Source organism: Ictalurus furcatus, chromosome 14 (genome assembly GCF_023375685.1).
Source record: "Ictalurus furcatus strain D&B chromosome 14, Billie_1.0, whole genome shotgun sequence".
NCBI classification, from domain to species: domain Eukaryota; kingdom Metazoa; phylum Chordata; class Actinopteri; order Siluriformes; family Ictaluridae; genus Ictalurus; species Ictalurus furcatus.
The window spans coordinates 11190301-11207576 of record NC_071268.1 but is presented as its reverse complement, the minus strand read 5'-3'; the positions used below and the strand labels follow the sequence as shown (position 1 = coordinate 11207576).

Genomic DNA, 17276 nt, shown 5'->3' with positions numbered 1-17276 from the left:
ACTTGACGTATGGATTGCACATTACTGACTAAATCTGATTTTTTGTTTTGATTATTTTGAACAGAGAAGCACAATAAGGAACATGGATTATATCATTTGTCATGCTAATAAGGAGATGTGATGCATTGTTTGAGAGCCTATGAGCAATGAGTTTTACTCTGTAATTCTAGGATATTTATTCATAATTGGAATTATCATTTAAATACTGTGTGTGTGTGTGTGTGTGTGTGTGTGTGCGTGCACACAGGGCCAGAGCCAAAAGGAAAGCTCCAGGTCTGCTGTGATGTACATCCAAGAGTTGAAAACTGAACCCAGAGACACCCAGCTGCTGAGCTGCCTCGAGTCTCTACGTATCTCCCTTAATAACAACCCCGTCAGGTAACACACACACACACACACACACTCAGACTCGGACTCTCATGTACACAGAGACATGCACGTCTTATGATAAACATGTTAACTGTGTGTGTGTTTGTGTGCATCACAGCTGGGTGCAGACGTTTGGAGAGGAGGGTTTGATTTTGCTGCTCAACTTCCTGAAGAAGCTCCAGGACGAGAAAGAGGAGTACCCGTAAGACACCCCAACATACACAGTTCCGTTATCGTAATTATGTCCAACAGGTTCATATGACCGTGAACTAGGACTTAAACATGCTGAGACAGCAGACAAAACCCCAGAGTGACATCAGTCACCTTTTTATTACTTCACATGTTATTTGACTTTTCTTTGTGGATCCAGTCTGCTGACGTATTTTATTCCGTGAACACGTGTTACTCCTAGTTCACACTACACGATTTTAAGCCCGATTCGCAAGTCGCCGACAAAAACACTTTGATTGGAGGCGACTCTGTGAACAGTCTGCGCTCGCCAATCGGCAGTTGATGGTTATGTGTGAACTACCGAACTACAAAGTGCCGAGGTATCGGCGAGGCCACGCGGATATTTGGCATACTAAATATCTGGAGCTGTCGGGCGACTTCACATCCTGTGGTGTGAAAAGTGTCGTCACTAGGAGTGACTGCGGCGACGAGCTACAGCCAGTGAGAGAGTTAGGCATGGGGTGAGGTCACCCTGAGGAAGGGAAGCCCGAGAAACCTATAGCAGAAGCATAAAGAGTTGAATCTGTACAACTTTTGAACACAATCCCTGCTGCCCGCGTGTGTTCATCCGTTCTTTCACCCACTTTCTTTGTCTTTTCCTTTTTGGGGGGTTTTCTTCAGCACAAATCATCACGCAAACAGCTCGCACCGCTTGTTTCTGTCCTACGTCCATCTTCAAATAAACAACTCCTGGTGGTTTTCGCGTCATGTCCGTGTCGCTCCTCGCGTGTGTTTTCGTGACAAAATGTAGTTTGGACACCAGACAGAGTCATCGGGTGACATAGTCGTTGTCGGATCGTGTAGTGTGTGACCCCCTGTGTCCGAGTAATCACGTAATGAACACCACAACGACTTCAAGACTCCTGATTACAAGAGAGCAAGTCATGTAGTGTGAACAGTACAGCCATCTGCTGACGGTGAAAGTCGTGTAGTGTGAACTTAGCCTTAGGGTAACTGACACAGATTAGGCATGAGAACACAGGTGAGATTTCAGCCTGCTTTAAGACCATCTGTGTCATGTGACCTTACGCATAAGCTGGCAGTGAGCATGGAGGACTAGTCAGATCTCAGCCAAAACACAAAGCTGTGATATCAATATTTTGCTCAAACTCGAAAACGTGGGATTAGTGTGCGTGCCTAATATTGAGCGAAATGGTTTCGTTGGAGCTGTTATAGTGTAAAGGTTTAAGAATGGGGGGGGGGGGTAAAAAAAAATCAGTGAAAGCTCTGCAGCTGTATTATCTGTGTTTAATTTTCTGCACTTAATCTCTCTCTGCTGCCGTGCTGTTGCTGATATTCATTGATCTCTCTCTCTCTCTCTCTCTCTCTCTCTCTCTCTCTCTCTCTCAGGAATGCTGGTGTTGGAGTAAAGTGCCAACATGAGATCATCCGCTGCCTCAAAGCCTTCATGAACAACAAGGTGAGAGGAAGCACTCAGTACTTGGCAGGTGGATTACAGACTCTGTAACTGATGCACTGCAACTCTTCAGCTCACAGCTTAGGCACTTACTATACGGATTTATATGTATATGGTAGAATTTATGGTAATGCGCCTTAAACCCCAATCAGAAATCAGCGCAGTTCGCTGGCAGGTTTCTGCTTGTAGATCAACTGCATCTTCCGTATTGCTTTTTCAGCAGCTTATCTCTGTGGATTTAAGAATCTCGTTAGAAACCGACGATGGGGTTGGAAACAGAAGTAGCATGGAGGAGTAGCTTTACCTTCTTTTTGCTCTATATGGGCCTTAATGCTGTATTCTGCTCATCCTCACTTTATATTTCTGTACCGTGAGCCAGTTTGGCGCAATTATTATACGATACCCGAATTAGCTAAATTTTAAACTGTTAAAGAAAATTGATTCGATATATTTGGTTTGTATTTGTTCTTCATAGCTTAGACTGAGATTTGTTTATTTACTCATTCTTTATTTATCTGTATCTACAAGGCATTGCACAGAGTTTAAGCTTTACATAGAAAATTCACTAAATATGTGATGAATGAAGTATAGTGCACTGTACATACTTTCTTATGCTTCTCATACTTTCTTGTGCACTTTATTGCTGTAAAGATATTAATATATATATATATATATATATGCGCACACACTACCTGTCAAAAGTTTAGACACAATCATTCTTTATTTTGATTTTTTTCTCCACATTTTAGAATAATAATATTGTGATCAAAACTCTGGAGTAACGCAAGTGGAACTATGGGAATTATGTTGTGATAAAAAAAAATCCCAAATAAATCAAAATAATTGAGTATTTTAGCACCTTCAAAGTAGACCCCCTTTTTTGCCTAGAATTTCCAGAAATGTGTTCTTGGCATTTTCTCAACCGATTTCTTGAGGAATTTCCCTGAGATGCTTTTTAAACAGTATTAAAGGAGTTCCCACCTACGCTGGACTCTTATTGGCTGCTTTTCTGAGTAGGTCACTCCAAATCATCTTTTTTAAAAAAATATTTTTTTTTGTAAATAAAATGTTATTCATTTCTTTCATTAGAAAACTATGTCGGCACGATTTATATTTTTGTCTACAACACCGATTTCAAACGTTAATCTTCAGATCAAAAGGTTTTTAAGATCATGAGAAACATTTCAGTGGAGCGGCTCCAAACTTTTGACCGGTACTGTATCATTTCCGCATATAGAGGCTGACCTTTTTCATTGTCGCACTTGACTCTGAGGTCAGTGCAGTTCTTCCCGGTAAGACTAGACAGGACAGGTCTTCTTTGCTGGATGGAAGAAATCTGTCTTCTATATAAATGGTGAATTCTGGTTTTGGACGGTCATGCTGTTGTGTTTCAGTACGGTTTGAAAGCCATGTTGGCGTCAGCCGACGGGATTCCTCTCCTGGTCCGAGCCATAAATTACAGCGTCCCTCACATGATGGTGGACGCTGTCAAACTGCTGTCAGCCATCTGCATTCTCGAGCACCCTGAAAACCTGTAAGTGTCTGTGTGGGGTCTGTGTGTGTCTGTGTGTGATGATTTAATAGGGCTGCATGTTAATCACGGATAGCACAAATGCGTTTACTGTGAGTGTGGAGGCTATACAGACCAAAACACATTATACATTACAATATTTTTTTTCTTCTGAGCTTGGATAACAAGTACCACATGACTTCAGTTATGCTTTGTTCAGTTTAAAAAAAACAACAACAAAAAACTTAACATACAATCAGCTTCGTGCTCCTCTAAGCAACAATGTTAGTGTTATTGAAGTACAACAATACCCATGATGCATCACCGTAAGAATGTTGTCATATCACACACCCTTAGTTTCCTTTAAACTAGTAAAATACTGTTTTGTCATAAAGCGCCAACATACATGCAAATGTTACGGATACGTTTTTTTTTTTTCTGAAAAATTTCTACATTTACTTAAAAATTCTGATCTTGTGCAGTGTTATGTGTTCAAACGTTAAAAGGACACCAGTAGATTTTAGACCTGTACTGATATTTATTTTGAAAGTTTATCAAACAACAGTATAAACATTAAAACCGTATAAATATCTCTGCGTTTGTGGATGAGGCCTTGAATTGTAAAGTGTGTGTCTGTGACGTGTATTGCAGTCATGAGCGCGTGCTGGAGTCCATCACTGCGCTGGCTGAGGAGAGGGACATCGAGAGATTCCAGCCCCTGCTGTCTGGCATGCGCAAGTCCAATATCGCTCTCAAGGTAACACACAGTTTTAATGAGCAAGGAACTACAGAGCAGGTGTCATGAAGTCAAAGATTTACACAGCCTACATTTTGTTTGGAAACACTGAGTCAACTTTTTATTTTTTATTTTTTCCCCGTTTCTGCTAAAAACTAAATGCTGCAGTGTGAGCCTCTGAGAGTTATCTGTGTCGGCCTCACTTGTCTGTGTGATGTGTGTGTGTGTGTGTGTTCAGGGAGGCTGTATGCAGCTCATCAATGCTCTGATCAGCAGAGGAGAGGAGCTCGACTTCAGAATTCACATACGCTCGGAGCTGATGAGATTGGGCCTGAGGGAGCTGCTCGCTGTGAGTTTAATTCACACGTTCTACTTAGTTTATGGGCCTTAACACCAGCAATGCACGTACACTGCACTGTGCTGTGTGTATATGAAGCCTTATGACTCGCTTGTTCAAATTGTGTAAAGTGTATTCAAATAATTTGTATTGAATGAGTTTTTTTGAATACCCAGTTAAATAGTAAAATGGTCTGGAAGCACTTCTGCACCTTTACACCCTCGAGGGTAAAGGCCAGGGTTTATGAATATGCATTAATATGCAAATTAGAACAGCAATCTTAGGTTACATTTGTTGTTATAGCTGCTGTTAGCCAGTATAACCATCACTGTATTATCACTGTACTTTAATATAAATGATTAATCTGCATTTCATCCTTAGCTAGTCTGTTTTAGTCTTTATTTCATACACAGCTTTATATTGAATGTAATATATTCTCATGTTCATACATGAAGCTCCTTTAAATACTGCTCTTGGTCATACTGTGTGTGTGTCTGCGTGTGTTGTGAGCAGGAGGTGAGGAACATAGAAAACGAAGAGCTCCGTGTGCAGCTGCAGGTCTTTGATGAGCAGGCTGAGGAGGACTCGGAGGACCTGCGTTCCCGTCTTGAAGATGTGCGCGTTGAGATGGAATATCCTTTCAGAAGGTCATAAGCAAAGATATCACACCAGGATTTTTCCACTGTACAGATGATTGTAGCGTCTGGCATCAGGACATTGGAATTGTGCTTTTTGTCCAACTGGACCGGTAACAGGTTTCAGTTGTATGTAACAGGAACCAACAGGGCCCTCAGTGGTTGGCTAGGAGCACTGTTACTTGCTGGCTGGTTATGTGCATCATACCATGTGAAACCAAATACACAGATAGACAGAAAGAAGATAGATGGATATTATAATATACCGTACTGTATCATTAGTGCCATCAAAATGGGCACGAGTTAAATCGAATCATATCAACGTAAACTTATCGTATGGAATGTGACAATACAGGATTTTATTGCGTTCGACAAACCCTAAAAATTTTATTTTCATGTTGACAAAAAGGTAAAAGCCCTCTTTTCTTAGCAAACCTTCAGCCAGTAACGCATGCAAAATGCCCTGGTTATCCAGACAGCTGATTTACAAAAAAAAAAAAAGAACATCAGTTCAAAGACTCGTCATGTTATGCTCTGCAATAAATATGCGGTTGCTCTTAGCGTTGTCATGGCAATGTTGTTTTTCAGATTCAGATTGCATTGTTTCCTGGTTTGAGCCAGATCTTAATTACTGTGCAGTTGAAACGTCCCACACAGTTAAATCTACATGTAGCTCCTGGATTAACCACCAGGTGTCTCAAGGGTTCCAAAAAAAAAATTGCCCCCAAAAAATAAAAAAAATCTTAACATTTGTATTTTGTGTTTATGTTGTTAATTTTACTCAGGTTGTGTTAAGATTTATTCATCCTACATTACTATTATTATTCTTTGTTCTGAATATAATCATCTGATTATACACCACTGAGAATTATTTCTTTTTAGTAAATGTAGCTCGCTGAAGTTCAGCCACCAGATGGTGCACGGAAAACCTACCGGTGACTTAATCTACCTGTACTTCTTTCAAATACTCGAAAAAGCACATTTAGATAATTGGTGCCCTTGGGAACATTGCTAGTACATTACATTCATAGTAGAGTAGATTTATTAGATCAGAACAGCTCAGGAAATGGGAAAGTTATTTATAACACTGAAGTTTCTGTTCAATGCGGGTATGTCTGGTTTGTTTGTATTCTGTATCGGCGTCTTCCTTAACAGCGTGTTGTTTACTGACATATCGGAGGTGTTCCAGATGCTGCTGAACACGGTGAAGGATTCGAAAGCTGAAGGCTACTTCCTGTCCCTCATGCAGCACCTGTTGCTGGTGCGCAATGACTACTTGATTAGGTACGACCCCTACCTCCTTACTTTGTGATTACCTCTCAGTGACCTTGAGCTGTGTGAGCAATGTGAGGAGGAGCTGTAGAGACTGGGGAATGTAAACAGGATGAAGGATGAAGGTGTAAGGGCACATTCAACATGACCAAGTATCCCCACTGCATTTCTCTTTCAACTTCTCATGCAACCTGCAGCTGCTTGTGTGCACTGCACACAGGCCAGAACTGTAGGTAGATATGGCTCTGGCATACAGTGGGGGAAATAATTATTGAACATGTCAACATTTTTTTCGGTAAATATATTACTAATGAGGTTATTCACATTAAATTTTCAACAGACACCTCAACTCAAGAAATCCAGAAATATTAATAATTCACAACATTAAAGTCCATAAATAAAGTTGTGTGTAAGAAAGAGGAATGGCACAGGAAAAATTATTGAACACGCTAAGAAAAAGCAGTTCTCCAAGGCAAGGTAAGGCAAGGAACCAGCTGAAATCTGTAAGTAATTATACCTCCTATCTGTGCAAATTAATATGAGCTGGGTTAGCAAATTGATGGTCTATAAAAAGGCTTTTCGTTACCAAGGTGTCAGACAAGAAACATCTCATGATGGGTAAAAGTAAAAGGAAAGAGCTCTCCCAAGACCTTCGCAACCTTAATGTTGCAAAACATATTGATGGATTCGGATACAGACGTATTTCAAAACTTCTGAATCCTCCAGTAAGCACCGTTGGGGCCGTTATCCGCAAGAGGAAGCAACATCACTCCGTCATCAACCGGCCACGCACAGGAGCTCCTCGCAAGATTTCTGAACAGGGAGTCAGAAGAATAGTCAGAAGTGTAGCCCAAGAGCCAAGGACCACTCGGAAAGAGCTCCAGAAACACTCGGAGGCAGCAGGTGCCATCGTCACAGAGAAAACAATAGGCAATGCACTCCACTGCTCACACTCACACCGCAAGACTGCATTACTAAAGAAAAGGCATGTCAAAGCTCGTTTAAAGTTTGCTACAACTCATTTGGACAGGCCTATGAAATACTGGGAGAGTGTGGTCTGGTCAGACGAGAGCAACGTTGAACTTTTTGTCTGTCACACTACACACCATGTTTGGAGAAGAAATGGCACTGCACATCACCCTAAAAACACTACACCAACAGTGAAGTTTGGAGGTGGAAGCATCATGGTGTGGGGCTGTTTTTCATCACATGGTACTGGCAGACTTCATATAATTAAAGGAACGATGAATGGAGCCCTTTACCGGGAGACTCTTGAGAAGAATCTGCTGCCATCCACCAGGATGATGAAGATGAGACGTGGGTGATGAGATCTTCCAGCAGGACAACGATCCAAAACATACCCTCTCTCAATTGGTTTCACACCTGAATACTGCGGCTGATTAATTTCTTCATACAGGAAGCGTCTTGAAGCTGGCGTTGCAAACAAAGGCTTCTCCACTAAGTATTAAATAAATTTCAGTTAGCGTGTTCAATACTTTTTCCCCTACGTCATTCTGTTTTATTACACATAACTTTCTTGAATTAATACCAAAGTCTGGTGAAAATTTTATGTGAATAGCCTCATTGGAAATATATTTACTGAAAAATATCTTGGAGCGTTCAATACTTATTTCCCCCACTGTACGTCTTAATGACTTTTCTGACTGTCGCAGGAGAGCAAAGCAAAACAAACATCATTTTAAATGCCTGTCTAAATCTAATTGCCGTTAAAATGATTTGTGAAGTGTTAGATTTGAAACTTTGTTGTAGGCCCTTTTAACCTCTATTAAAGATTTTCACCCTTTCTCTCTTCCGGCAGAAATTGAAAGTGCGGATATCAAAAGTCTTTGACTGTTTTTGGTAAATGTTTTTTTGGAGACATTCCTAATAAATATGGTAAACTGATTTTAACTGTATCCTTATTAACGGTAGTTCAGTTGGACCCGCACTGATACATTGAACTAGAAGTTCAGAGCAACGAACTATTTTACTGTGATGGAAAGCGAGGGTGCTGTGACATGGTCAAGCAGAGAGCGGTCATTCCATCACTCCAGATTCATATACTGATTGATTTCTCTGCGGTTATTACTAAGGAAAATAACGGACAGCTCTTTTGCCGTATTCCATATGCGTAGCTCCTGCGCAAAATGTGTAAAGATTGACGAGGATGCGAACTAGCACGTGTCTTTATACCATGCCTACCCATGACACACCCCCCGCCTCATCTGTACTGCAACGCCGATATATATTTAGAAGTACACTATGGCCAAAACTATACGGAACACCTGATCATAACATCTATATGTGGGTTGCCACAAAGTTTGGAGCAAACAGTATAGAATATACTTGTGTGCTGTAGCATTATAGTTTCTGCTCTCCACAGACACGCTCCAAAATCTAAGGGAAAGTCTTCCCGGAAGCGTGGAGGCTGTTCTAGCAGCCCAGGGGGAACAACCCAATATTATGCCCATGGGTATGGAATGGGATGTTCAATGGTCAGCTGTCCTTATTATATATTATATACTGGCCATATAGTGTGTAAACTAGTCCTGACAACAGGAATATAGATCTTTTAGTATGGCTCTATAATGTAATAATAGTCATTCACTGGAAAACTCACCAGGAGCACTGATTACGTCTGAGACTTTCTGCCAGAGCACATTTATGTATATTATTGTGCAGTTTGAGGAAATCCAATACTGCTGTAACTAACGTTTCATCCGTTTTATTCTGGCAGAGTGGAGCAGTACACCAGGCTTTATTTATTACCAGACAGCTGCTGTAATTTGCATCAAGTTGAGACCAACTAAACTTTTTTTCAGTCCCAGTTTGAGTCAGGTTCTTCACACTTGCAGTCTTATAAGCCTTTGCACGTTTATTCTCCACGCTTGCCGAAAAGAAAAGAGCGCAACCTTTCAGAGAACGAATTCGCTTCCGGTATGCACTTACTCTCGTGAAGGAATGGAAAGTGCGACGTAAACGGTTGGATGAAAGAAGTTGGAGAAATAACAGGAGAAGAAAATAAGTAGGCTTCAATTATATAGATCTATAATTTTTTTTTTCCCCCTCCCCCCCACACAAAAGCACAGCTTTGAATAGGTGTAGGAGCGGAATGGTCTCCTCGCTGTCGATTGTGTGATTGCGAGACTTGCAGCATGTCTGAGTGAGGAGACGTAAGATGAGCAGAAAAATAGAATCGATATAGAGAGCGAGGAGAGGAAATGAAAGAGGCGAAGCTTTTGATTGATGTGTAGTGGGAGGCTTACACAGTTGCCATCGGCGACCGGTGTATAAATGCATTTCCAGGTTAACTCACCCCTGTAACAATTAACCCACACATACCTGATTGAGGGGAGATGTTTTTGAATACACCACACACACACACACACACACACACACACACACACACACACAGACATACAAAGTAGTTGTGTAAGCAGATGAAACGCGTCTGGCTCGGTATTATATGGATTTACGTGTTTATTGAGAGAGTTATGCTTCACAGATGCTTTCTACGGCTGCATTCGCAGTCCTACACATACACACACACCCACCTTTTCACTAAACACTGCTTGAAAATGAATGGGCACAAAGAGACAGAAAGCTAAAACGATGATGATTTTAGTAGAGAAGAGAAGATTTAGTGATGTAGAGAGAGGGAAAGATAGGAGGAGAGGGTAAATGGTTGTCAGACTTGTTGCATTTTCCTCGTCAGCTTGATGTGATCTGACAGGCAGGAAATTGAAGTGTCTCTGTCTGTCCAGGGAGGTTGAGAGAGAGAGAGAGAGTGTGTGTGTGTATGTGTGTGAGTGATATTTGTATTTGATATGTGGTCTGTGTGTGTGTGTGTGTGTCTAAAGGCTCATGGTGAATGAGTGATGAAAGTGTTAAATCGCGTAGACAATTTTTCACTCTCCCAAAATGTGAATACACTCGCGCGTGTTGTTCACTTAGTTTCACCTCTGACACTTTTTTGTTTATGCCTGTATCTCCATTATGTTCCGTTTCTCTCTCCATGTATCCTGCATGCCGTTCTTTCATTCTTCTCACCCAGTACATCCTTCCCCCTGTCTCACCAGGTTTGTGTTTCGCACAATCCCGTAACACAACGCAATTTTGAAAGATCGATAGTTGAAATGCAAAGGACATCAAATGACAGGAAGGTAAGGCTGTAACAAAGTGGTTGGAATGAAAGAGAAAATCGGGGTGCTTAGAAGAGGAAAGAGAAAAAAGGTCAGTGGGAGGGAGGAAGTTATTATTATTGTTATTTTTCCGATTCGCAATAGCAGATATCGGAAATTTTTTCCTCGACAAAGGGAAATCCGTAACAAAAAATGGTCACTAGATGTCTCTCTCGCTCCACCAAAGAAATAAGTGAGTGAGTGGGGGTGGTGGTGGTGGGGGGGGAGGCAGAGACATGGACAGAAAAAAACAAGGAGAACGACTGATACCAAATAAAGTCGAGAGAGAGAGAAACAGCTTGGCTTAAAATGAAAGTATTGAATTACTTTCACACCAGGTCACGATGCCAGACTCCTCACAAATGGAGTGTGTCTGCAAGCCCATCAAATATCTGACCATCAGGACACGTATATATGCACACGTACGCCTATAGACTGTGGACACGTGGAAAAGGTGGAAAAAGACTTGAACTCTCCTTCTCTGTGTATTAAACAAGCCGAGCATCCAGGCACAACAGCGCCAGGCTCTTTATACCCGTTGTGCGCATCCAGAGTTCAGGCCAGAGTGTGCGCGCACGCTCAGATCCTCTTAGTGGGCTCAAGGTCAAAGCCAGAATGCTTTCTATTTTTTTTATTATTGATTAATTCACTCATTACGGTCTGTCTTTAATGATGGCCTCAGCCTCTCAGTGCTGCGATCCGAGTCTCTCAAGGTTGCTCTTTTTTTTTTACTATTGTGAACTTATTGCCTTTATATCTCTCCTCTGTCATGTCCCTCTCTTTGCGTCTTCCCAGGCCGCAGTACTACAAGCTGATAGACGAGTGTGTAGCGCAGATCGTGCTCCACAGAAATGGCTGCGATCCAGATTTCAAATGCAGAAACCTCCAACTGGACATCGAAGCACTCATTGGTACGATTCACATTACATGTAGACTCAGCTTCAGCTCTTTCCACATGGTGGCAGCACAGAGCTCTCAAGGTTAAGAGGACACAGAGAACAGGTTTTATTTATTTATTTATTTATTTTTTTACTTTTTTTTTTTTTTACAGTGCTCATGAAATTTGCACTTTTTTTTAAATTTTTTTTTAAAAAACATTTATTAATTCATTTATCCAAAGTGAATTACATCTGTGCGCACATACACTCCAGGCTGTGAGGATGAGGGAAAGCTGTGATGCAGTGGGAGGACCAGGAACTCAAGACCTTCTGATTATAAGCCCAATATCTTAACTTATCTTCATTTAAAATCCCGTCTAGAAGTAGTTTAAGAGCCACTGCCGGTTTCCTTCTGAACTAAGCCTGATTTATGTTTGCGTCTGAACAGCAGGCGCTCCTCAATCCTTCTCCTCGGTGATTAGCCGATAGAGATGTGTGAATGAATGGGAGGCAGATGTGCACACCCACATCTCCTCAAATGCATTTATCACAGCATGAGTATGACTACATTTCCCATATTACAGTGGACGCGGCGGTTACTTGTAACTCAAAAAAAGCAAGTACTGTATAGGATCTATGCATTAGTTTATAAACATGTGTATATTTTTAACCCGATGGGTAAACAGTGTAGAAGTTATCTCCTCTAGTTGGTCATTTAAGCTACTTAGTCGTTTAGAGCGACTTTTCTCTTATAAGTCAGCTCAGTGTCTTTAGGGAGTTGGATTAACCTGTAATTTTAATCTGCACTATTTTAGGTAGCAGTATTCAGACACTGAAATGACTACCTCCACCACAAGTCAATGAGAAAAGCCATGTCTGGCATTAAAAAAAAATAATAATTTGTCACACATCACTTTCACATATCATGCCAGGCTGTATACTACATTCCACCTTGTTCGACGGACGGCAGCGATCCTTTGTTCTGATCCTCTTCTGATTGTGAGCTGTCAACGCTCAGGGTTGCCCGAGGTTTGTTTCTGGCGACTCTCCGAAGCAGTCGTGATGAAGCATAGACCAGGCTTTAGTGTGTGGCATGTTGAGGGATTTGACTCATTTCCCATGACAGCCATAAGTATTCCAGAGAGCATTTGGTACAACATGCTGAGGGTATATCAAACCAATTTGTTTTTTTCTTAAACAAATGAGTGTAATTAAATATATATAGGCCTATATTATCTATCCCTAATACCAAGAGATGCAGCAATTTCATAGGTACTCCTAAACGCATTCGTTTAAAGCGTTCTCTTCCACAAACCTCGTCTGTTTATCACTTTGTTCTTTTGTCTCACGTTTGAAACACTTGTGGCGCCATAGATTTGAATGTCCAGATTACTGAAAAGTATCACGATCTTAATAGTTATCTCTCATCACGCCATCATGTTGCCCAGCCTTACTGCTGTTTGGTACAATGCATCAGCAGAGCTTTTTCAGTATCAGCAGTTCTTATAGAAACCTGCCAGTCTGAGATAGCTCTATAAAAGAAGAACTGTGTGTGCTATTATCTGCGGTCTCTCTCTGTGTGTGTGTGTGTGTGTGTGTGTGTGTGTGTGTGTGTGTGTGTGTGCGTGTGTGCGCGTGCACTTGTGCTTGCACTGTTCTCTAGGGTTGTATGCTGCAGGGGTATTTTAAACTCTTTCATAAATGTGCTGCTCCTTTTTTTTTTTTTCCTGTCCTCTTATAGTCAAAAGAGAACAGCCTAATTCTGCCCTGCCTGCGTTATTTAAAGATTTCCTTTGAACTCTAAACACTGCTGGGTTTACAGTTTTTTGTTTTGCCTCCGTCTTTTTCTCTTACTAGCCTCTTGTCCTATTTTGTAGAACTCTAAAATGTAAAAAGGAGTACAGTGTCCATATGGTCCTTTGTCCTACTTTCTGTTCTCAGCTTCTATCTTTTTGTTTCCTAAGGAAGAACTGTCCGTTCCTAAATTTTTGCTAGTCTTGGATGCTTTCTAGCATATTTCTCTTTGTTTCCTTCTGTACTGTGATCCTTTGTTCTGATTTTTTCTTTGCTTCGTGTGTGTGTGTGAGAGAGTGAGAGAGAGAGAGCGAGAGAGAGAGAGAGTGTGTGTAAGACAGTATATGAAATGGCAAATGGGCATCTCCCACACATTGTGTCTGCCTCAGGCTCTCATTGCCACCTGCGCTCCTGTTATTATCATATTTGCCATAAGCTATTCTCGTTGGCCTTTAACTTACGGGTCAGACCAAAGCTCCATCACTTCTTCAGGCTGTTTCTGATTTTTTTCCCCCTCCCCAGTCATCTGGAACACTTTATCACAGAACGAGATCTACGAGGACAAGAAGTAGAAGTATCGATGTGGGACTTGTATCATGAAGACATTTCGTTTCATTTCTGTCTCTTGTGCGTGTGTGATTGCCACGAACAAGAATCTCTTCTTGTAATGGGTACCAAGTACGGAAAACCACGCACAACTCACTAATAATAGAAGTCTAGGAAGTCTCAACCGTTTTAACTATAATGCTGCACAGACTGGATGAGATCTCCAGACACGTGTCTGTTAAGTAACGTTGCCGGAGGAGGTCCGTGGGAATCGAACGTCTTCAGTTGAAAGGTCTGATCGAATCGAATGGGTCAAGTGATCTCTGGATGAATCAGTGTCTTCACGATGTACACGTGCTCGTCACACTAAAAATGCCACGTGTACTACCTCATTTTAATACAGACTAATTGCTTTGACCTTTGCTTGAGTTGTGCTTGATCATTAGTAGGTTGCATGACATGACGCGTATGTATGTAGGGGTTGCACTGCCACTGGAATCGCTACTACATATGTCACGTCATGTATTTTCCATTGTTAACGTACTATTTTAGGCATCGCTATTTATTGGCTGTTGTATTTGTGCAGCAAAGAACATGAGAGTTAACAGTGCTAGGAACTCAATAACTTACCTTAACCCCACTCTGTGTCTGTTTTTAAATGCTTCTCCAATACTGGGTTTTGTTGGGAACCAAAGGAAAAGAGCACTTCCTGCTGTGTGTGTACACTTAAAGGAAAGCGTGAAACTTTTTTTTTTCCAACATAGTACACTATACTCTTTTACCAATATGTCAATTCTGACAGCATATACACTGATCAGTCATAACATTAAAACCACCTGCCTAATATTGTGTAGGTCCACCTTGACCTGTTGAGGCATGGATTCCTCTGAAGACCTCTGAAGGTGTGCTGTGGTATCTGGCGCCAAGACGTTAGCAGCAGATCCAAGCCCTGTAAGTTGCGAGGTGCGGCCTCCATGGATCGGACTTATTTGTCCAGCACATCCCATAGATGCTTGATCCAGTTGAGATCTGGGGACTTTGGAGACCGAGTCAACACCTTGAACTCTGTGTCATGTTCTTCAAACTGTTCATGAACAGTTTTTGCAGTGTGGCGGAAAAAGGTCACTGCCGTTAGCGAACACCGTTGCCGTGAAGGGGTGAAGTTGGTCTGCAGCGATGTTTAGGTAGGTGGCACGTGTCAAGGTAACATCCACATGAAAGCCAGGACTCAAAGTTTCCCAGCAGAACATTGCCCAGTGTATCACACTGCCTCCGCTGGGTTACCTTCTTCCCATAGTGCATCCTGGTGCAGCTCTTCCCCATGAAAGTGACACGCAAACACACGGCCATTCATATGACGTAAAAGAAAATGGGATTCATCAGACCAGGCCACTTTCTTCCATTGCTGCATGGTCCAGTTCTGATGCTCACGTAGCCCATTGTAGATGCTTTTGGAAGTGAACAGGGGTCAACATGGGGACTCTGACCGGTCTGCATCTACACGGCCCCATACACAGCAAGCTGAGATACAGTGTGTGTTCTGACTCCTCTCTATCATAACCAGCGTGAACTATTTCAGCAATTTGTGCTACAGTAACTCTTCTGTGAGATCGGACCAGACGGGCTAGTCTTCTCTCCCAACATGCATCAGTGAGCCTCGGGCGTCCATGTTCATGATCCGGTTCACAGATGTCTTTCTTTGGACCACTTTTGGTAGGTACTAACCACTGCATACAAGGAACACCCCACAAGACCTGCTGTTCTGACCCGGTCGTCTAACCATCACAATGTGGCCCTTGTCAAAGTCGCTCAGATCCTCACGCTTGCCCGTTTTTCCTGCTTCTAACACATCAACTTCAAGAACTGACTGTGCACATGCTGCCTAATATATCCCACCCCTTGACAGCTGCCATTGTAATGAGATAATCAATATTATTCACGTCACTAGTCATGTTATGGATTATCAGTGTATATAATATTACCTTTTTTTTTTTTTCCTCCTTGCATCGTATAGAAGGGAAAATACGCCTAACCTTTCCAGACCCATACACAATTGGTAAAAATTTTTTTTTTAAAAATGCTGTCATGACTAATTTCTGATGGAGTTAAAATCCCAGAGATATTCCCAGAATAATTACATTACCCATCTCTCCATGTAAAACTAATCGCATCTAAATAGGGCTTAGGTAATATAAATGTAACACCGTAATCAAGGTCTAATGATGAGACGGACGTGATTGAATGTCTTACCACAGTTGTACCGCAGTGTAGGGTTCTTCATCAGCGGAGCTGTACGTTAAAAAGTCATTTCACCAGTAACGTTCCTGAAGGTGTTGTGGAATTTATCAGCTAGAAGCTCGCGTTTGTACAGCATGGCCTCATCTTTGAAATGGAAGAATTATACATATTCAGAATTTTTCATTATAAGTAAGTTTTGAGTAAACAGATTATTCTTTTCTCAATTCAGGGAAATGCGTCAGATTTTGTGTAGGTTAATCCTCACAACATGCTGCAAATGTGCTAGCTAGAGTTCATTCTCAAAATTCCTTTAGGATTACTTTATGATTTCTTAGGTTGATTCTTTATACATGGTTGTGGCTGAATTTAGATTGAGTTTTAGTTTTCACTGTGAAAGAGTGTGTGTGTGTGTGTGTATGTGTGCGCGCTAGTGAAAGAGAACCAAGGATGGGGTTTTAATTAGGTTGCTCAGTAATCAGAGCACGAATCAGAGGAGACACAGACTCATCACAGTGAAGGGCACTTTATCCTCACAGCCAGATAAATGTGACACAGACACACACGCACACACACCTCACTCTCTTTCTCTCTCTCATTCTCTCTAGATAACATGGTGGATAAAAGAAAAGTAGAGATCAGTGAGGCCAAGGCCGCAGAGCTGGAGAAAAAGGTAAACACGGACACACTCGTGCACATCCTCAGACACCACTTCCCTTCCCACAGCTTCCCAAGGTCACACACCTACTTTTCTACCATTCTGGGTTTCATATAATCTAACTTTCTCGACACATTCACATTTCTCAGTGATACACACACACACACTCTGTGTGTCAGCTGGCAGATGTGTAATTTGTGAGAGGAGATGGGAGCAGACAGGAGATTTCCTCTTCCTCCTCTTTGACAGGCTTTCTCCTAATCCCTCCCAGCAAGACTCGCTCACACACTCCACAATTATCCCTGTGTGTGTGTGTGTGTGTGTGTGTGTGTTTGAGAGCAATCTCATATACTGCAATTTTCCCGTCAGTGCCCAAAATCAGGGCATAAGGAGATGCCCTCTGTCCAATTTGTGAGCGTGTGTGGAGGATGACCCCCATCAGGAGGCTGTCAGACAAGTGTTTACTCTTTCTCTGCC

The 17276-nt window shown here is 41.8% G+C and overlaps 1 protein-coding gene across 3 annotated transcripts in view; it reads left to right on the top strand.

The window, feature by feature from the left end:
- LOC128617866 (protein diaphanous homolog 1) overlaps positions 1-17276 on the top strand; it is an 84812-nt gene that overhangs the window by 45897 nt on the left and 21639 nt on the right. For all 3 annotated transcript variants that reach the window (XM_053641060.1, XM_053641062.1, XM_053641061.1), the window contains 10 exons: positions 248-378; positions 488-571; positions 1951-2020; positions 3412-3551; positions 4179-4284; positions 4502-4612; positions 5114-5232; positions 6403-6519; positions 11484-11599; positions 16750-16814. In XM_053641060.1, coding sequence (XP_053497035.1) covers positions 248-378; positions 488-571; positions 1951-2020; positions 3412-3551; positions 4179-4284; positions 4502-4612; positions 5114-5232; positions 6403-6519; positions 11484-11599; positions 16750-16814 — 1059 coding nt within the window. The remainder of the gene's footprint in view (positions 1-247; positions 379-487; positions 572-1950; positions 2021-3411; positions 3552-4178; positions 4285-4501; positions 4613-5113; positions 5233-6402; positions 6520-11483; positions 11600-16749; positions 16815-17276) is intronic.